Below are 22,923 nucleotides of genomic sequence, written 5' to 3'. Positions count from 1 at the left end.
CAACTCTATTTATGAGAGTAAAATTTCAGAAACAATCCAAATATACACCAATAGGGAATGGTTAAATAGACCACAGACTATGAGCTACCCTGGGAAGGAACGCTATGCAGTCATTAAAAAGAACATGGTAGAGCAATTCATATTGTCCTGAAAAGATATTTATTCATGGCCATGATTAGGTGAAAAAGCAAGTTCTAGAAAAGCATGTAGAGTAGGAGCCCCTTAAAAAATTCATTCATTCATTCACTCATCCTATCTATCTATCCATCCATCTATCCATCCATCCAACAGCTAGATGTTCCCATGGAAAGTCTATTTCCTGTCTGTCTGTCTGTCTGTAAATATACAGAATAGAGTTCGGATGGAAAATGTTTACTAGGGTGAGGGATGGGGAAACGGGAGACCAAAGGGGAATGGACTTTTTACTTTATATACCTGTGTATTGTTTGAAATTTCTTTTTTCAATAACCACATGTTACTTTTAAATTTAAAACAAATTAAAAATGCCAGTAAAGGAAAACATGTCATCTACCTTTTCCAAACACTCGGCCTCAGTTGTGGAACTGCAGGTGCTTTGTGCCGGACTGATCCACCTCTGTAAGCAGCCTCCTCCCCCTGAAAACTGTGCCACTAGAACGGTCTCCCTAAGGCAGAGCTTCCTGCCGGCTACAAGGGCAAGCCTTGAGTCCCTTGGCCCCCAGGTGGGAAGCGCTGCCTTAAAAGGCAGAATTCCCTGGTTGCCTAGTGGTTAGGATTCTGGGCTTTCATTGCCATGGCCCAGGTTCAATCCCTGGTCAGGGAACTGAGATTCCCACAAGCTGTGCAAAGACTCCACGCTTCCACTGCAGGGGGCGAGCGTTCCATCCCTGGTCAGGAAAGTTCCGCATGCCACACGGTGAGGCCAAAAACAAAGTGGGGGGCGGGGGGAAAGAGAGACAGGATAAACTAGACACCCCACCCACTCACCCATCCAAATAAAAAGTGGGAGGTGGCATATATTTTAGAATCACAAAGATCTAATTAGATGGTACCATCTATCCTACCTGGATGAGAAAGAACCATTTATGGGTGGTGTGATTCTAGTCAGCCAAACTCCAGAAGAGTCCCATGATCATCAGCACAAGAAAGGCAGGATTATTGTTTCAAGAGGGAAGGGATCAAAAGTTCTAGAGCAGCATGTATAGCAGGAGGCCCTCAAAAATTCATTCTTTCTACCTATCTATCTATCTATCTATCTATCCATCCATCCATCCATCCATCCAGTGTCTACACTTTTCCACGGAAAGTCTATTTTCTGTCTGCCTGTAAATCTACAGAATAAAATTTGGATGACAGAAAGAATGTCATTCCTGCTGGAACATTAGACCAGAGCATTTCGTTGAGGGCATTTTTGAAACTTGTAGGCTCTGGTGTGCTGCAGGCATTTAGTTGGCAGGGACCCAGGGATGCAGGCTATCCTGCAAGGACAGTCCTGCATTATAGAGAATCTTTCTACATTTCATGTGCCCCTCTTCAACATTCAGAGACTGAATGAATGCCTTGCAATGGGCTGCGATGTCAAGAACTGACATATTTTTGTGACACTTGGACTCCAACCTGTCACATATCTTAACACTGGGAATTACCATGACACACCTTTTATAAATAAGACCGAGATCATTTGCAGGGACATAATCCTTCCTCATTTCCTCTGCCTCCCAGTATGTAATGTTATCCCTACTTCAGTTATGTTATTTCCTTCTTTCTCTTATCATACACCAGGAAGTCAAGTTTGTTATCACTGCTCACTGTTATTGCAGGGTACACACATTCTCTGCTCTTTTCTTTTTCTGTACTTCTCGTACACAATGGCTTCTGACTCTTCTTTGCTTAAATCCAAGCTTATTTATTATAAGTGGGTACAAGCATCTGATTGCTTCATAATATTTTCTAGTGTAGTATTACACAAGCATTTGCACACTGAAATACATATTACTTTATTAGAAATTATTTTCCTTTTATTTCTCCTTTAATTATAGTTAAGCCATTATATTGATTTTTTTCAGTTATGTATATAGGCAGGAGAATTTTCTTTTTCAGAATATAACTCAGGATAATAAATTTATTTAATGTTTGTTATAAAAAGGGGGCATTGGGACCAACAGAGCTGAGAACCACAGTGTGGTCTCAGTCAAGCATAATCCTTGCCTAGCCAAGGTAACCACAATTGCTGGGAATTTTTGCATGTTACTTGCATGCAGTGAGTCTATGTCCCCATGAGCTGTTGTTATTACTCCCACTCCACATGTAGGGAAACAAGGTTCTGAGACACGAAATGGCTCTGCCAAGGTGAATAAGGGGCAGAGCCCGATCCGCTGCCAGGCAGCTTGGCGTCAAAGCCCATGAGAAAAGCCTGGACTTGCCTGGCTGAAAAGACCTGAGTGCAGAAGACATGACAAACAGCAGCCTCTGTGCCAACTAGGGCCCCCCACATAGTGTTTCTAACATGTCTGAACTAGATGCCAATAGTTAACACTTGGGAGACTTACATCAAAGTTTCTGGTTTCTCTTAAAAGATCAGAGGATCTGGGCACAGTGGAATCACATTTCTACATGGCAACTGAGGGAGATGGTTTATAAAAAAAAGGCTGCAATTATTTCACTCTCTGTATCTACACCTTTTGAATATGACTTTGAAGCTTCTCCCATCAAGAAGTGAGGAATACTTCTCCACCCCTTGAGTCTGGCACAGCATGCCAATTCCAAGCCGAGATCTCAAAAGGCAGAGCTGAGTCTGCTTGTATGTCCCAGATACATAAGAGAGCCCAGCCAACATCAGCAAAGCTGACGCGCAGTTGATCACAGACACATGAGGGTGTTCAGCCAGGACTAGAAAAATCATTTACTGAGCCCAGCTAAACCACTAACATGCATAAGTGTGACCTAAATAAATGTTTGCTTTAAACATATTTTGGGGATGATTTATACTTTAAACCACTATATTTGGGTTGGTTTGTTATATAGCAAAAGCTACTTGATACAGCAACAATCAGCCGGGGCTGGGCTGCAGCTGCACTCTATACAGGGTCTCTTGGCTCTGGTTTGCCACAGTCTCCACTACTCCCTTTTGTCCCACATCTGGCATCTTGCTTTCCTCATTGCTCACTCCTGTAGAAATGTGTTTAGTGACCCTTGCAAAAGCCTAAGTTTGTAAGTTCCATGAAGGGATCAAAGGAAACAAAGGAGAAAATGAATGTAGGTTTTTTTGAAGGCTGGGATGGGTTAGGACATGGGTACTTCAAAAGGAGGCTTCAGGGAGTAGAAGGGTAAGGATAAGATAAGGAAGAGAAGGAGGAGAGGTAGCAGGAGGCTCCACATGAGATAATATAAACTTCAAAGCCCTAAACCTACACTGTCTTTCTCTTGGGTATAAAGGAAATGTCTAAGTAAGATGAAATAACAATAATAACTTCTGTTCCTCCTACTCTACTCTGCTTTCCAGAGGATGACCTTCATCTATCTTCATTTGATGAGCCTGTCCTTGGGAAGATATAAGCCTTTTCAAAACAGAAAAGAAGCAGACAAATTCACAGGCAAGGAAATACAAATACCTCTTAAATATATAGAAAGATATCAAGGGACTTCCCTGGCGGTCCAGTGGTTATGACTCCACGCTTCCAATGCAGGGAATGCGGGTTCAATCCCTGGTCAGGGAACTAGGATCCCACATGCTGTGGGGCAACTGAGCCTACGCGTCACAACTAGAAAGGCCGAGTGCCACAACAAGAGAGCCTGCGTGCCACAACTACAGAGCCCACGCACTCTGGAGCCCTCGCACCACAACTACAGAGCCCACGCGCTCTGGAGCCCACCCGCCACAACTACAGAGAAGCCCGCGCGCCGCAACGAAGAGCCCATGCACTGCAACAAAAGATCCGGCATGCCATAACTAAGACCCAACACAGCCAAAAAATAAATAAATACTAAAAAAAAGGATGATCAACCTTTTTTTAAACATCTTTATTGGAATATAATTGCTTTACAATGGTGTTAGTTTCTGCTTTATAACAAAGTGAATCAGTTATACATATACATATGTTCCCATATCTCTTCCCTCTCCTGGAGATAAATGCACAGTGAAACATTACTGAGATGCCATTTTTCACCTATCAGTGGTAAATACTCTAAAGTTTAACAACACACTGCTGGTAACGCTGTGGAAAAACACCCTCATATGCTGCTCATGGGAACATTAACTGGTATAACCTTTACAGAGGGCAATTTTGCAATATTGTCAAAATTATCAATACATACTTCCTTTGACCTAGCAATTCCACATCTGGAAATTTAACTTACAGATATACTTGCACCTCAGTAAAATAACATATGTTTGTGAATAATCACTGTAGCACTGCCTGTAATATGAAAAGAATAGAAACAAACCAATGTCCATCAACAGAGACCAGTTAAATAAACTGCAGAACAGCCACAGAGTAGAATAATACGTGGCCGTTCAGAGGATCATACATGTATATATTGAAATGGAAAGACCTCCAAGATATAATGTAAGTGAAAAAAAAATTACAAACTTTCATTAAAAATATGGGGAAAATAAGAGTATATATTTGTATTTGCTTGTATAGGCATACAGAAACTCTGCTAAGATCCATAAGTAATTTAAAAGTGGTTACCTTAACTTTGTGGGTAGGAGCAGTAATTGGGTGGATAAAAGGACAGGGTTGGAAAGGTCTTTTTACTGTGTAAATTCAGATGTTTTAAAGCTTTTGAAACATGCAACTGTTACCCATTCAAAATTTTAATTAAAAAATATTTTTTTCTACATATCTCTACTTGGAGCTCCCACTCACTGGTGCCAGCTCTGGGCTGCGAGGCCACCCAGAGCAGTTCTGATCCTTTTCCATGGGGCAAGACTCTAGCCATCTGTCGAGAGGTCCCCCCAGGTGATACAAACCTGTTTCCTGCCACTGCTGCTTACACCACATGGTTCCCACCATCTCACTGCCCTCCCTATGGGAGTCACAAGTGCTGTTCACCAAATGTTTCTGCTTTTCCACCTCTGAACACATGGCTGGATGGCAGGCCCTGGCCTCCTGGTAGCTGGACGAAGCCATGTGATAAGTTCTGGCCCATGAATTTTGAGAAGCAACGAATATCACTTCTGGACTAACAGCATTTAGTTACCAGTGTAGGAACCCCAGAGCACGTTTTTCCTTTGCCAAGTTACTGGCAATATTCCAGACAGTAGTTGCTGTCAGCTTGAGTCTCAACATGAAGAGCCCCAAGTTAACCTGCAGTGGAGCATAAGGAAGGTAGAAACCTTGTTGGTTGAAGCCACTGAAAGAGTTGGGAGTTGTTTGTCTCTGCAGCATAGCCTAGCCTAGTCTGACTGGGACACTCCTGAAGCAGTGTGAGCAGCACCAAGCAGGGATGAGACTTTAACAGCCTCTGACCTCGGGGTCCATGAGGGTCATTATACTCACAGCACTGCCTCAATGGTGTCCTGGATCTCCCGCTGCAGCTGTGGCTCCATCCGGTAGGCCTCCACCAGCAGCAAGGCCTGTTCATAGCTGGCACAGTACACTTTATAGACTTGCTCCAACTCCTCTTGGAATTCCAGGAATAAGTTGCCTGACAGTGAAAAGCAACAAGGAGTTCTCAAAAGCATGTCTGCATGTCCTCTTGCTTAGGACAGAGAGGCGGTGAGTGACACAGCTAAGCATTCCAGCTCTGGAGTGAGACTGCCAGGCTTAACCAGTGCTGTTGCCTTGGGCAAGTCACCTCATTTTCCTGAGCTTCTATTTTTTTCATCTCACTTTCAAAAGGCTGCTGTAGGATTAAGTAATAGAATGATGTAGAGCTCACACTGGTACGCTGTCTATATTTAATAAATGGTAGCTACAATTATAGCAATAATATTGATAATTCTCATATTTGGACAGTGCTTTATAGTTTACAAAACACACTCATGTTATATCTTTACAATTACTATGTGTGGCAAGTACAACTCCAAATGCTCTGTTTATAAAGAATCCCTACAGCACAGCATGGATAGTCACAAACGTGGGCTTTGGAGTCAGAGAGAAGTAAGGCCAGATCTCCAGCCAACCCTTTCCCAGTAGTGTAATTTAGGGCGAGTATTTGACCCCTCTAACCCTCCATATTTTCACCTATAGACTGGAATAAAAATAGTGCTCACCTCCAAATGTTCATTGCGAGGATTAAATCAAATAATGCATGTAAAGCACCTGACACAAACTTCATTCACCAAAAATTTACCAACTGCTTATTTATTGACTATGTGCCAGGCACTCTTCTAAGTTCTGTGACCAAAACAATGACCCTGACTCATGGAGCTGATATTCTAGTGGGGAAGACAGACAATAAATAAATATATTACATATGCCAGGTAGTGGTGAGTACCACAAATCTAAACAAAGCCAGATAAAGAGTTAGAGAGTGGTAGGAGATCTATTTAGGAAAGACCTCCATAAAGACGTGGATGTTTATCAGAGACCAAAAGAACCCAGCCCTGCAGAAATAGACACAGATGTAGAGAACAAATGTATGGACACCAAGGGGGGAAAGTGGCAGGGGGGTGAGTGGGTGGGATGAATTGGGAGATTGGGATTGATGTATACACAGTAATATGTATAAAATAGATAACTAATAAGAACCTGATGTATAAAAAATAAATAAAATAAAATGCAAAAATTCAAAAAAAAAAAAAAAACCCACCCCTAGGAATGTCTGGGGGAAGAGCAGCACCAGGCTTAGGTAAGGAAAAATGCGAAGACCTGAAGGCAAGTGACCACTTGACAGGTGGGTGACACAAGAAGGAACTGTGCGGCTGGAACACAATGAGCAAGGGCACAAAGTAGAGAAAATAAACAGGAAACTGAAGCCAGATCATGTAGGGCCTTAAAGTAAGTAAGTAAGGTGTAGTAAGGTGTTAGGATTTTATTCTTATGGTGGCAGAAAGCAAATGGAGGGTTTTGAGCAGGGGTGACATGATCTGGTTTCTGTTTGAAAAGGATCATTCCCATGCTCAATTTCAGAGCACATACATTAAAGGTAGAATAACACAGGACAGATTAGCATGGCCCCTGCACATGAATGACATGCAAATTTGTGACGTGTTCTATATTTTAAAATCAGAAACTTATGAGAGTGATTATTTGTAAGGGGAGATAGAACAGGGTGGAAAGAACAGGGAATGGGTCAGGGAAGTAGGGATGAGAGGGGAGCAATGCTTCGCTGAATATACCTTTCTATATAGCTCAGATCTTGGAACCATGGTAATGTTTCACATACTCCCAAAATAAATATATAATTAAGACCAACCAGGATGTGGAGGGGGAACCTCAAATAGAATACAAACAATAAGGAATGAACCTAATTCTATTACAAAGGAATAACATAACCACACTGAAGGGTGTAGGAAGAAATTAATGTAACTATTTTTCACAAAGGCACAGGTTAGTAATGCTGATTATAACATAATAAAAAAATATTTTATGTGTCTACTAACTTCGAACAAATAAGTAAATACATTGAAGATAATAGCAGCCATCTCTACCTGTCACAGAAAGATGCTACAAATAAGAAAAGGCGAAAGACTAGAAAGAACCCTGAGGTGCTAGACTGGAATTGGAGGTTATCAGTAGGAACTCATGGTTTTAAATATTTTAAATATATAAATATGGATGGACAGATACAGAAGGAAATGTAGATATGTGTACATGCATGTGTTGGTATATATACATATATTTCCTAACTCTGTCAGCTAAGAGGGCCTAGAAACAATGACACCCCAGGAGCAATGAGCACACCTAGATCTTAGAACCTGGTGTCTAAATACCATTCTCCAAAGGTAGGAACCAAAGCTCCTAGGAAAAAAGCTGATTCCAAGGATGAGGCAAGGAAAATACAAGATGAGCCTAGAACATCTTGTGGGGTCAGAAAGTAAGAAAGTGCTCACAAATTGTTGGAGACATACTGAAAGGACACAGGTGCCAACTTGAAAGAGTTCCCTATGGCCAAAGCTGGTAAAATTTGAGCAAGAAAATGAATATTAATAGTACTGGATTCTGACTCATGGAATAAAGTAAATATTCATGAGTTTATACTTATATAAATAGTTGAATAAAGAAATGAATGGGTGAGGGACTTCCCTGGTGGCGCAGTGGTTAATCTGCCCGCCAATGCAGGGGACACGGGTTAGATCCCTGGTCTGGGAAGATCCCACATGCCACGAAGCAACTAAGCCTGTGCACCGCAACTACTGAGCCTGTGCTCTAGAGCCCACATGCCACAACTACTGAAGCCCGAGCGCCTAGAGCCTGTGCTCCGCAACAAGAGAAAGCCACTGCAATGAGAAGCCCACACACTGCAACAAAGAGTAGCCCCCACTCGCTGCAACTAGAGAAAGCCTGCGTGCAGCAACGAAGACCCAATGCAGCCAAAAATAAATAAATAACTACAATTAATTTATTTAAAAAAAAAAAGAAATGAATGGGTGGGACGTCCCTAGTGGTCCAGGAGTTAAGAATCTACCTTCCAATGCAGGGGATGCGGGTTCAATCCTTGGTTGGGGAACTAAGATCCCACATGTTGCGGGGCAACTAAGCCCGTGTGTCACAACTAGAGAGTCTGCGTGCCACAACTAGAGAGAAGCCTGCCGCAACAAAGAGCCCACGCACCACAACAAAGACCCAGCATAGAAAAATAAAAAGCTGGCAAAATTTGAATAAGGTCTGTAGAGTTAATAGTATTGCACTGATGTTAATTTCCTCATTTTAATAATTGCACTATGGATATGTAAGATGTAAAAATTAGGGGAAGCTGGAAGAAGGGTATATAGGAGCTCTCTGTATTATTTTTGTAACTTTTCTATAAGTCTAAAATTATTTCAAGATAAAAAGTGTAAAAAGAACCTTGAAGACATCATGCTAAGTGAAATAAACCAGTTACAAAAATACATATACTATATGATTCCATTTATATGAGGTACCTAGAGTAGTCAGAGACAGAGGGTAGAATAGTGGCCACCAGGGGCTGGTCATCAGTTTAGGATGAGGAAAAAGTTCTAGACATGAACAGTGGTGATGGTGGAACAACAATGTGACTGTACTTAATGTCACTAAACTATACACTTAAAAATGGTTAAAATGGTAAATTTTATACGTTATATATATTTTACTACAACAAAAAAGAAACTTTAAATAAAAGACTTTTTAAAACACTGCACGCGGACTTCCCTGGTGGACCAATGGTTAAGAATCCGCTTGCCAGTGCAGGGGACATGGGTTTGAGCCCTGGTCTGGGAAGACCCCACTTGCCACAGAGCAACGAAGCCCGTGCGCCACTACTACTGAGCTGGCGCTCTAGCCTGCGAGCCACAACTACTGAGCCCGTGTGCCACAACTACTGAAGCCCACGTGCCATGGGGTCTGTGCTCCACAGCAAGAGAAGCAATGAGAAGCCCGCGCACCGCAACGAAGAGTAGCTTTCACTCGCCGCAACTAGAGAAAGCCAGCGCGCAGCAATGAAGACCCAACGCAGCCAAAAATAAATAAATGAATAAATAAATTTATTAAAAAAAACAAAACCCTGCACACTAATGTTATAACTGCTATATTCATAATTGCCAAAGCCTGGAAGCAACCAACTTGTCCTTCAGTAGGTGAATGGATAAATAAACTGTACTATATCCATACAATGGAGTATGATTCAGTGATAAAAATGAAATGAGATATCAAGCCAGGAAAAAACACTGAGAAACCTTAAATGCATATTACTAGATGAAAGAAGCAACTCTGAAAAGGCTACATACTGTATGATTCCAGCAATATGACATTCTGGAAAAGGTAAAACTATGGAGACAGTAAAAAGAGCAGTGGTTTCCAGGGGTTGGGGTTGGGGGAGGGATGAACAGGCAGAGCACAAAGGATTTTTAGATAAGGGAAACTATGTATGAAACTGTAATGGTGGCGTCGTACATTATACATTATTCTAAACCCACAGAACTGAACAACACACAGAGTGAACCCCAATGTACACTATGGACTTTAGTCAATAATAATATATCAATATTCATTTGTCAGTTATAATAAATGTACCACACTAAGGCAAGGTGTTAATAATAGGGGGAACTGTGTGGGGGGAGGGGTACATGGGAGCTTTCTGTACTTTCTACTTAATTTTCTTTTTTTTACAGATTTAATTTTATTTATTTTTGGCTGCATTGGGTCTTCATTGCTGCATGTGGGCTTTCTCTAGTTGTGGCTACTCTTCATTGCGGTGTGCAGGCTTCTCATTGCAGTGGCTTCTCTTGTTGCAGAGCATGGGCTCTAGGCATACAGGCTTCAGCAGTTGTGGCACACAGGCTCAGTAGTTGTGACACACGGCCTTAGTTGCTCTACGGCATGTGGGATCTTCCCAGACCAGGGATCGAACCCACGTCCCCTGCATTGGCAGGCAGATTCTTATCCACTGCGTCACCAAGGAAGTCCCTACTTATTTTTTCTTTTTGTTTTTTTTTGCTTTTGTTTTGTTTTGTTTTTTGGCCATGCTGTGCGCCTTGTGGGATCCTAGCTCCCCGACCTGGGATCAAACCTGTGCCCTGCAATGGAAGTGCAGAGTCCTAACCACTGGGAATTCCCTCTACTTAATTTTTCTGTAACTCTAACTAAAAGTGCTCTAAAAAATAAAGTCTATTAGAGCTATACTATGCTGAGACTAAACCAGAAGTCAAAATGGAAATAGGAATAGCTATTAGATGGCTACTAAAAAGACCCAGGCAAGAGTATTTGGTTGTCTATCTGGGGGAAAGTGGTGAGGGCGAAGAGAAATGTATTAGTCACAAAAGGGCAAGTAAGCCACGGACCACGGGAAGCCCAGGTGACCCTACTGCTTGCTAATGCTGTGCACTGTACCCGTGAAATACAACAGGCCCCCCCTTGAGACACATCAGATGATACCTAGGCCAGCGTCGTCCAGCTCTCAACAAAGACTCCCACAGCAAGACTCCCACCCCAGGAACCAAACCCTCTCCCCAGTGCTGGTCAAGCCAACCCTCAGAGAGAACTCTCTCAGGAGAAGCCCCCAGAACAAGGGAGAACATGACCAGGAAAGATTACCTGAAACTGCAGCTAGGGAGAATGTGTATGATAGGGAGATCAGCCAGCTGCAGAGATGATCCCACTAAGAGATAGCTTGGGCATAGCCCTAAAACCTAGGGCAGTTCCCATATTCTTCATTACTAGGGTGATTCTGCAGAAATGCAACTAATGCCAAAGAAACCTTACCACACCAGTACATGGCCAGAGGCAGGGGCACTTCAGTAACTGAAGGGTGGAGGAAGGCAAACTCCCCTAGAGCAGAGAGCAGAGCTGTCCAACAGGCAGGAATGCTTGGGGCACCAAAGACTTATTTCCTCTCCTCTTGCCCTTCCTTAGTCACAGATTGGAAAGAAGTCACAGCAGCAAAGAGTTACTCCCAGTATCAAAACGGTACTCTACCTCTAGTTGGGAGAAATGAGAAAGGGAGGCAGGAAGGCCAAGAGCTGGGGCTGTAGTCTGAAAGAGCTGTTCAAATCATGACTCAGCCTGGTCAAGCTGTGTGACCTTAGGAAAGTTAATTAACCTCTCTGAGTCTCGGGTTTTCCTTTAGTAAAATGGGGATAATAATAATAATAATCAACAAGTAACAGTGTCATGAGAATAAAAAGGGCTACTACATGTTAGGTACCCACAGTCATGGCTGGCACAGAAATGGGTACTATTTTCATGCAGAAGGCATGAAATTGAAGCTCAGAGACATGAAGGAGCTGTGGGTGGCAGAACCTTGCGAGTCAGACTCCAAGGCCCCTGCTCTAAACCACTCAACCTGCAAGCCACAGCCACAGATGGCTACTGGGCACCTGAAATATGGAGAATCCCAACTGAGATGTGCTGTCAGTGTGAAAGACACCAGATTGCAAAGACTGTACCAAAAAAAAAGTAAAATGTATCATGAATAAGTTTTATATTGATTACATGTTGAAATATTATTTTGGATACATTGGGTTAAACGAGATATATCATTAAAATTAATTTTACCTGCTTTAGTTTTTTTAATGTAGCTACTCAAAAACTTTAAATTTGGCTCACACTACATTTCTTTTAGACAACACTGGACTACAGCATGATGCCTTCCCATGATAGGACCCTGTGTGGGAACTCCTGTGAACATCTGCATCGTGTTTGGAATCATTTATAAGAACACAGAACCTGACTCACTTGGGAGGTTCACGCCCAAGGTCCAAAAATCTTTTAAAATGCTGGTGCTGGGACTTCCATGGTTGCACAGTGGTTAAGAATCCGCCTGCCAACGCAGGGGACACAGGTTCGAGCCCCGGTCCGTGAAGATCCCACATGCCGCGGAGCAACGCAGCCTGTGCGCCACAACTACTGAGCCTGCGCCCTAGAGCCCGTGAGCCACAACTACTGAGCCCACGTGCCACAACTACTGAAGCCCACATGCCTAGAGCCCATGCTGTGCAACAAGAGAAGCCACAGCAATGAGAAGCCCATGCACCACAACGAAGAGTAGCCCCCGCTCACTGCAACTAGAGAAAGCCCGCACGCAGAAATGAAGACCCAACGCAGCCAAAAATAAATAAATGAATAAATAAATTTAAAATGCCGTGGCTATGGAATTGGGAAAAGGGCCTTCCTTGCATAGCAGGGCCTGGGGGCTGAGAGGGGAATAGAGAGAACTGGTAGGAGCCAGCTCAGCCTTGATTAGGCACAAAGTTGAACCTAGGAGAAGAAAAGCTATGTGGATTCTTTGCACCTCTTTTTGGCTAACCACAAGAGGCAGAGGATGAGGAGGCTATTTTCTGTAGACTCAGTAAAGGCCAGGGAATAGGTTTGCCAAATTAGGGAGGGGGGGATACAAGATGCTCGGTTAAATTTGAATTTCAGATAAATAATGAAGAATATTTTAGTATAAGTATGTCCCAAATGTCCCGTGGGATATACTTATACTAAAACATTATTCATTGCTTATGTAAAATTCAAATATAATTGAGCATCCTGTATTTTATGTGGCAACTCCACCAGGGAAGCAGTGAAGGCAGGGAATGGAGATATTACCAGGTACGCTCAGAAGACAAAGCAGCACCTTGACTCTTTGCAGATCAAGCAGGAAGGCAGAGATGGATAAGTGAGGACCCTTAACAAGGAATTAGTGGACCCTAGAACCCATAGCAACAGAAGATGCTAACCTCAGAGTCCCCAGAACCTTGGATTGTCTTCAACCTGAGGTTATAACAATTTCCTCTCAAATAAGTGGTAATTATTAACAGAAATAAGGATAAAATGATAAAAGGTAAGAATATCTACCCAGATACTTAAAAAAAAAATCTTGTTCCTTAATTTTGCATTTAAATATTCCTCTATTTAAAAGAAATAGTCACTCTTTCACATTGCTGTTTTAATGAAGAATCATAATTTGAGGAGAATAGTAAACACACTATACACGGGCTTCAATCCCACTCTCTACTGCATGGAAGCTGTTCAGTGCAGTAGTTGAGAGCACGGGCTCCAGAGGCCACCTGCCGCAATGCACATCCTCCTGGCTCTGACACTAGCTGGATGACCTTAAGCAGATTACTTCCTCTCTCTGTGCCTCAGTTTCTTCAACTGGGAAATAAGATGACAGCAACTACCATTCAGGGTTCTTGTGAGGATTAAATGAGTTAATACATGTACATCAGAAGAGTGCTGGTCATTTAATGAACACTCAGAAAGTTGGCTTTTTCAAAATGTGTATATTTGTTATTTTTAATCCCCACCATCATCATTCATGTCTAAGAAAGGGTAGAAGATTGGGGGTGTAAAGACCAGCGTGACTTGGGTGGATGCCCCCACCTCATCCTCTTTTCTGCCTAACACCATTCACCCTTGTCGCCTGACTCCACTTGAAAACCCTTGACCACAGAAATTTTGTCAAGCAGATGCGAAGAGACTGCAGAAGACAGGGATGAGGTTTATACCCACTTGTCCCTCCTTCTTTACGTCTGGTCATCCTAACCATTTCAGAATTAGGAGTCTACCTTCATCTCTCACCTAGGTGGAGGTAAAGCCACCAGCTGGTCTCGCTACTTCCACTCTTGCTACCCTCTCACAATCCATTGTCCACAGCTACCAAGGGGATCTTTGAAAAACAAATCTGATATCACTTCCCTGCTCAAAACTGTCCAATGACTTCTCATCACATGTAGAATAAAATCCACACTACTTACCAAGACCTAGAACACCCTGCAGGATCTGGTCCTTCTCTGCCTCTGCTATCTTATCTCCTAATACTCTCCCCTCACTCATTCCCCTGGAGCCACACCAGGCTTCTTTCTGCCTGTCCTTCAAAATTCCCAGGCTCACCCCTGCCTCAGGGCCTTTGCATAGCTCTTCTCTCTACTCTCCCTCCAGATCTTCTCATAGCTGGCTCCTCCCTAACAGCTCTCAGTTCAAGTGTCCTCTCCTCAGGAGGCCTTCTCTTTTCTCAAACGTTACTAAAATTGTAATTCTTTAAATTACAAATTACTACTTAAAATTCTCCTGTTTATCTGTGTGTCATCTGTCTCTCTCGCTAACTTGTTAACCCATGAGAACAGAAGATTGGACCCTCTGGTTGATGCTGTGACCCCAACACACAGCGCAGTGACTGGCACACTGCAGGGGCTCAGTAAATAACTGTTGAATGAATGAGTGTGAAAGAATCCCAGAAGAAAGTCTCAGCCACTCCACTAACCAATTTTGTGTCCATTAGGATGTCCTCCCTGTCTCTAGGCCTCAGTCTCTTCATCTGTAGTGATGGGGTTGGATTGGATGTTATTTGAGGGTCCTGCCAGCTCTGACATGCTATATTTCAGGGATCCCCAAAACAGCCTCTCATTGAGCTGCATTTCCCTGGAATGCTGGAGAAAATACAGCAATGATCACATGCTGCCAAGACCAATTCCTCAGGAATCTCAGGCTGCTAACTGCCTGGTATTTTGCTTACCAATCAGCTGCACTTGTTCCTCTTCCCTGGAGGCTGTCTCCTGCAGATCATGAAGCAATTTGCTGTTCACCTTGATGATATCATCGATATTTGAGAACAGGACATCCAGATCTCCCTGCGGCAGCTGGAAGGAACAAAGGCACCATGGGAGGTCGCTTAGGAGTTCAGTAGAGTGACTTTTTTTGGAGGCTTTGGACAGTAGTCCGGAACAGTCACATCATTGGGGTTCCACCACTCTTGGGAAGACTGTCCCAGTGGAATGTTTGCAAGGACTTTGAAGTTTTATAATTAGGTATTTTCATTACTCTACAAGAAGAGAGAGAGCGAGACGAAGTGCTCAGCATGAAAGGAAAGCTGAACTGTATTATCCTAGGTCTGCTGCCAACTATAATGTTTCTTCTCTCATTTTCCCCATCTGTCATATAAGTGTGGGAAGTTGGACTTCTTTCCAGCTCTGACATACTTGGCACCTACCACCATTACCTTGAGATATATTCTGAACTCCATTCCCTATGAACTAAGCTATCCCACTGTTAAAAAGGATGCAGGACATCTATATATGTGCATGAACATATATAGGATATATATAGAGACAGACGTCCTGGATGCACAATCAAGTGGGAAAAGCTAACTGTAGAAGAATAGAGTATGCTCTTATTTTTACTAAAATAAGTAACAGGGACTTCCCTGGCAGTCCAGCGGTTAAGACTCGGGCTGTCTTAACCCCAACACTGCTGTGGACCCAGGTTCGATCCCTGGTCAGGGAACTAAGATCTCACAAGCCGTCTGGTGCAGCCAAAAACAAACAAACAACAAATAAAATAAGTAACAATCTATATTTGTTTGTTTAATGCCTACAGAGAAAAATCCTAATTTCTAGAGGGTGAAATATGAGAGGGCTTTCACCTTCTACATTATCTATTTGATTATTTCATTCATTCAATAAACACTAGTTGAAGTCCACTGTTTACGAGTCAAGAACTGGGATACATTGAACTAAACAGCCTTTCCCCTTATGTACCTTACATGCTAGGGGATGCTTGACATTTTAGAGAGACAGCCTGTGTTATTTCTGAAATCAGGGGGGAAAAAGATGTAAAAAATTAACACTAAAATAGAAACCCATCATAATGATAACTTTTCCATGTTACCACCCTCCAAATGAGACAATTAGAAATAGGTCACTTAAAATAATCTGTTCTAAACTTAATAAAGGGCTATTTTATCCATTAGTTCACTTAATTCTCTGAGGTGAGTACTTTCTGTCCATTTAGCAGATGAATATACTAAGGCTCCAAGGTGTTAAAAGCCTTGCTGAAGGTTGCAGGGCCAGTAAGTGTAAGTACCGGGGCTTACGTCCAGGTGACTTCACATCCACCACACTTTCCCCTCCATCAAGCCTGCACCAGGAACAGATGTGAGGTTTCAGGAGCTGGGACTCACACTTGCCCCTATAAAGACAGGCTGAGTGTGGCCCCACCCAGGTACCTGCTGCAGGTGGCTCCTAATGTCCGAGGCACAGAGCTGGAGCACGTGTAAGTAGGAGACCTCGGTGTCGATGAGTTCCCTGACGGCCAGACTCTGATGCAGCAAGGATCTCTCCTCAGGGACCCGACCTTCCTCGTCTGGACTCCCTGTCCTAGAGGACAGCTCATCATCCCCATGATCAGTCATGTCAGCAGGTTCTGGGAAAGACAAACACATCCGGACTTACTTCTGGGAGCTCTATTGGGACATGCTGTCTCTAATCCAAAGACAACTGTTCATCAGATGGCCTAAAAACATCTTTAGCTGCCGACAGAGTCAAGATGAACTGCGTGTAAGCATTTGTGGGCAGTATCTGAACAATTTTAAAAGGTAGAACGCAGCTCAGATAATTGTTGACATTTTAAATTCATTTCCCAGGATTCAGACAATGTGCTTGCCTGGCTTTTCTTCTATTTTCCCCCCAGCTCTTGACCTAGATTTCTTTATCTGGTTCAGCTGAGTCTCTCTCGCCCTCCTTCTCTACCCACTACTACCCCATTCAGGCCATACTACCTATCGCCTGGACTATTTCCACCGCCTCCAGGATCATTTTTTCAAATCCACACCCCTCTCCCACCTGCTGCCACCCACATCCATTCATCCTGGATATGCTTCCAGTTTAAACTTCCTGAAACAAAGCTTGTGATCCTGGTATTCTCTGCTGTGAGACTGTAATAGCCATCTGCTGCTCTGTGGTCTACCTCTGACTTCGTTTTCCTCTTCCCTGACACACTCCAGTGAAAGAAAGTTATGTGCTTTTCTCCATACCTGCATGGTCATTTCCTGCCTCCATGCTTTTGCACCTGCTGTGACCCCTCCAATGTCCCTATGCTCTGACATTCATCTCTAAGGCCTTTGCTGATCCTCCCAGCCAGATATACTTTTCTCCTTTATCTCTAAGTTTAAAAAGTACAAATGGCAATACTGTGGACAAAAAAAATCTCCCTACTACAGAACACCTAGAAATGCTAGATCAGCTATAACAAACTTCCTTTTCACTGCATGGCAAGGCTTGCAAGAAAGTAAAGGAGGGACTTCCCTGGTGGCACAGTGGTTAAGAATCCGCCTGCCAATGCAGGGGACGTGGGTTCGAGCCCTGGTCCGGGAAGATCCCACATGCCGCGGAGCAACTAAGCCTGTGCGTCACAACTACTGAGCCTGTGCTCTAGAGCACATGAGCCACAACTACTGAAGCCCGCGCACCTAGAGCCTGTGCTCCGCAACAAGAGAAGCCACCACAATGAGAAGCCTGTGCACTGCAACGAAGAGTAGCCCCCGCTCGCCGCAACTAGAGAAAGCCTGCACGCAGCAACGAAGACCCAAAGCAGCCAAAAATAATTAAAAAAAAAAAAAAAAAGAAAGAAAGTAAAGGAAATCAGCAGGGATCCCCAAACAGGGAGCTGAAAACCAGATCAGGAGCAGCTAAGCTGATGCAGCTGTAGCCAAAGTGGACAGGATGGGCAGGGAAGAGGGCACTGCCCAGCTCTGTGATCCAGAGACTTGGGCATCAGTGCCCAGGCAGAATCAGGAAGCAAGCTTCTCTCCAGAACTGGGATCCCTCAAGCACGCCAGTGAAATGGTGGATTAGAAAAAAAAGTCTCCCTACCCACACAGAAGATGACAAAGATGTTGCTGCATCTTGCCTTGGGTCCTGAGTAAAGGAAAAAGTCCTTTCTGAAAATTCATAACAACAGGCCTGCTTTCACTGGGTTGTAGGTTCAGATGTATACTACACATGTGGTCCAAGGAGCTCAATGCTGATAAATAAACAAAAAACCAAGTCCTGGAATAGTGCTATTATGAGTACCCACAGAAAAAATAAAATGTCTCCAGGAGGACACATCCTTAACCTAGGCCACATGGTACTCCAAGAGATAACCCTGTCCTGAAGATGAGCTTAAAATCCAAAATTACAAGAACTCCAGTGTAAGTGCACATCATCAGAGACAACAAAGAGCAGGATTAGACCCAAGAACATCAGATAATCAAACTATCAAATAGAAACTATAAAATAAGCAGGAAAAGAAAAGATGTACAAAAAATAAAGACTGGTATGATTTTTTTTTTTGAATTTTACTTGGTTTGCTTTATTTCTTTTTTTTTAAATTAATTAATCAATTAATTTTAATTTTGGCTGTGTTGGGTCTTCGTTTCTGTATGTGGGCTTTCTCTAGTTGTGGCAAGCAGGGGCCACTCTTCATCGCGGTGCGCGGGTCTTTCACTGTCGCGGCCTCTCTTGTTGTAGAACACAAGCTCCAGACGCGCAGGCTCAGTAGTTGTGGCTCACGGGCCTAGCTGCTCCGTGGCATGTGGGATATTCCCAGACCAGGGCTCGAACCTGTGTCCCCTGCATTGGCAGGCAGATTCTCAACCACTGCGCCACCAGGGAAGCCCCGGTATGATTTTTTAAAGCACCAAGCAGGGCTTCCCTGGTGGTGCAGTGGTTGAGAGTCCACCTGCCAACACAGGGGACACGGGTTCGTGCCCCGGTCTGGGAAAATGCCACATGCCGCGGAGCGGCTGGGCCCGTGAGCCATGGCCGCTGAGCCTGCGCGTCCGGAGCCTGTGTTCCGCAACGGGAGAGGCCACAACAGTGACAGGCCTGCGTACCGCAAAACAAAACAAAACAAAACAAAAAAAACGCACCAAGCAGAACTTAAAGAAATTAAAAATTTAGTCTTTGACATTAAAAACTAAATGGACAGTTTAAACACTCAGGAAAAATAGTAAAGGGGCATATAGATCCAAAGAAATTATCCAGACTGCTAAAAAGAAAGAGAAAATCATGGAAAATATGAAAGAGAATTAAGGGATCTGGATATTGAAATAAGAAGATCATGTACCTAATCTGTGTTCCAGAAGACAAGAATAAACAGAGTGAGAAGAGGCAATATATGAAGAGATGAGACTCATAATTGTCCAGAATTTATAAAAGATATGAATTCTTAGGTCTAGGAAGTACAAGTCCCAAGCAGGATAAGTTAAAAAAAAAAAAATCACATCTAAACACACTGAGAGGAAATTTCAGAACCTTGAAGTCCTGGAGAATTTACCTTATAGTTTCCTTGTCAGGAAACTATGTTCCACCAAAATAAAGAAATCACGATACAAGATACAGGGAACTGGTGATCTAATATGTGAGAGAGGCTGAGGAAATCCCTAGGATAGGTGAAACGAAATTCTGAGTTTGACTGTTGGTGACAGACAGACAGCAAACAATCTGCGCTAGAGTATTAGAATGTCTTGAGAACAAATTTATTGAATCAGTAGAGAATGTGGTCCTTATGTAGGCATAATTACACAGACGGGGACTTCCCTGGTGGTCCAGTGGGTAAGACTCCGCACTCCCAAGGCAGGGGGCCTGGGTTCAATCCCTGGTCGGGAACTAGATCCTGCATACATGCTGTAACTGAGAGTCCGCATGCTGCAACTAAAAAGTCAGCATGCTGCAACTAAGAAGCCTGCATGCTGCAACTAAAGATCCTGCATGCCACAACTAAGACCCAGCACAGCCTAAATAAATAAATATTTTTTTTAAAAAAATTACACAGATAAGACATACGAAACTAAGAAACAAACCAACAAATAAAAACAATTGTTATGGGCTTCCCTGGTGGCACAGTGGTTGAGAGTCCGCCTGCCGATGCAGGGCACACGAGTTTGTGCCCCGGTCCGGGAAGATCCCACATGCCGCGGAGCGGCTGGGCCCGTGAGCCATGGCCGCTGAGCCTGCGCGTCCGGAGTCTGTGCTCCGCAACAGGAGAGGCCACAACAGTGAGAGGCCCGCGTACCACAAAAAACAAACAAAGAAAAAAACAATTGTTATAACAATTTTTATTAAAAAAATTGTGCAGAAAAGATAAAATTATGTGTCACTACCCGATTCAGTTATAAATAGAAACCACACAAGTAATAATACAAGTGATCTAATTCATATTATGTACCGAGAGGACAGCGTGATGGAGAGGGAGAAAAAATGAGCTAAAGCCTCATCATCCATAGTGGAAATTAAAGAACAATGTCTAAATCGAAAGCTCAAGAAAGAGCAGTATATATATGTTATAAAACAATCAGCTGAAAACAACAGAAGGAATTGCCTGGTAGTGGCTGGAGCAGGAAAGAGAAGAGGACAGGCTGCTTTTCATAACAAATGTTGCAGAATCACCTGTCTCTCTTTCTCATCACAAATGTAGAACTATCCGTCTCTTTAAATTACAGCTTTGAAGTGAACGAAAAACTAAATGTAAGAAAAAGTGAGAATTCCTCAATTTTGCTGGAGATCAATATTCAAAAATAACTCATATTCCTGTGTATACCAACAACAATTTTTAAGAGTGCAATTTAAGGAAAAATAGCAGCATAATAATAAAAAGATTTAATAATAACACATAATATTTATTCCTTCCTAAATATCTTAATTTAACAAAAGATGGGGAGTTCCCTGGTGGCCTAGTCGTTAGGATTCCAGGCTTTCACTGCCGTGGCCCAAGTTCAATCCCTAGTTGGGGAACTGAGGTCTCACAAGCTACGCATTCCAAAAAAAAAAAAAGATGTACAAGATCTTTATGAAGAAAATTATAAACACTTATCTAAATATATTTAAGAACTAGCTGGGAATTCCCTGGCAGTCCAGTGGTTAGGACTCTGAGCTTCCACTGCAGGGAAGGTCTGATCCTTGTCAAGAACTAAGATCCCACAAGCCACACGGCACAGCCTGAAAAAATAAAAACAAAAACAAAACCACAAAAAAGAACTAGTTACAAGTAGAGATATACTATGTTCATGGATAGGAAAAGTTAATATCATAAAGATGAAAATTGACCCAAACTGATTCAATACAATTTCAATAAAACTCCCAATAGGGTTTGGGGGTTTGGGTTTTTTTTTAGTAGAACATAATACAATGATTCTAAAATATATATGGACAAAAAGGCTCAGAATGACTAAGGCAATTCTGAAGAACAAGGTGGGGGGGCCTGTCCTACCAGATATCTAGATACATTTGAAAGTCATAATAATTTTAAAGTATTGTATTGACACAGGGGCAAACAGATCAGTAGAACAGATTAGAGAGCCCAGAAGCAGACCACAGTAAATATGGAAACTTGATATATGACGTAAGTGTCATTATAAGTCACTGGGAAAAGGATGGTCCATGAGATAACTGGCCTCCCCTATAAAAAATAAACAAATGCAATCCCACAGCACACACCAAATAAACTCCAGATGGATTAAAGACCTAAATGTTAAATGTGAAACTCTAAATTCTTAGAAGAAAATGGGAAAATATTTTTAAACTCTCTAGATAAGAAGAATTTTTTTCAACAAGACATAAAATGTACAAACCCCCAAAGAAAAAATTGATAAATCTGACTACAATAATATTTGAATGTTCTGTTCATAAACAATTCTAAAATAAAAAGGAAAAGAGGGGCCTTAGATCAGAAGATATTTGTAGTGAATACAACCGACAAAAGTTTAATACCTAGACTATATAAAGAACTTCTATGAATCATTAAAACAAGGCAATCTGTAAGAAAAATAGACAAAGGATATGGTTGCAAATACAGTGTTTAAGTTCATTTAGTGTCAATTTTAACCTCCTCCTATGAGATCTTGCTGTAATGCTGAAACTGGAGAGCTAAAACCCAGCTTTCCAGACTCCCTTGCAGCTAAGATTGTAAGATTCCACCAATCAGATGATCTCATGTGAGCCAGAATTTAGAAATTACATAAGTAGGAAGAGAAGTGACGCTTGAAGTAACTATTTAATGGGGCAGGTACTGCATTGTTCTGAAATCAATAGTTCTGGCAACAGATTGTAGCTAAAGTCATAGAATCTTGAAGCCAGCAGTAGGGGCAGCAGCTTCCCAATTCTTCAGTTTCTGTATTGTTACAGAGGGTAGTGGCTTCTTTGGAGCAGCTTTGGAGCTGTATTATTGTATTATTACTTTTTTTTGGGGGGGGGTCCGCACCATGTAGCATGCGGGATCTTAGTTCCCCAACCAGAGATTGAACCCATGCCCCCTGTATTGGGAGTGCAGAGTCTTAACCACTGGACCACCAAGGAAGTCCCTGGGACTCATTCCTAAGGCCCATTCTGTGGACTGCTTCTCCAGGCCTTCCACCAATTTGGTAAGCTCTTAAGACCCTCTTTTATTTATTTATGTTTTTAATTTTTATTTATTTATTTTTGACTGCGCTGGGTCTTCGTTGCTGTGCACAGGCTTTCTCTAGTTGTGGCAAGCAGGGGCTACTCTTTGTTGAGGTGCACGGGTTTCTCACTGCAGTGGCTTCTCTTGTTGTGGAACACGGGCTCTAGGTGTGCGGGCTTCAGTAGTGGCAGCACGT

General features: G+C 42.7%; 1 protein-coding gene across 4 annotated transcripts in view; it reads right to left on the bottom strand.

Annotated features, from left to right (window-relative positions):
* Positions 1-22,923, bottom strand: part of ARHGEF37 (Rho guanine nucleotide exchange factor 37) — a 74,738-nt gene that overhangs the window by 20,640 nt on the left and 31,175 nt on the right. For all 4 annotated transcript variants that reach the window (XM_079915725.1, XM_079915726.1, XM_079915727.1 and 1 more), the window contains exons 2-4: positions 16,534-16,730; positions 15,046-15,169; positions 5,481-5,628 (exon numbers count right to left, since the gene is read on the bottom strand). In XM_079915725.1, coding sequence (XP_079771851.1) covers positions 5,481-5,628; positions 15,046-15,169; positions 16,534-16,730 — 469 coding nt within the window. The remainder of the gene's footprint in view (positions 1-5,480; positions 5,629-15,045; positions 15,170-16,533; positions 16,731-22,923) is intronic.

Source organism: Stenella coeruleoalba (genome assembly GCF_951394435.1).
Source record: "Stenella coeruleoalba genome assembly, chromosome: 3".
Lineage (NCBI taxonomy): Eukaryota > Metazoa > Chordata > Mammalia > Artiodactyla > Delphinidae > Stenella > Stenella coeruleoalba.
The sequence above is the reverse complement of the archived record's forward strand: the minus strand, read 5'-3'. Positions and strand labels throughout refer to the sequence as shown.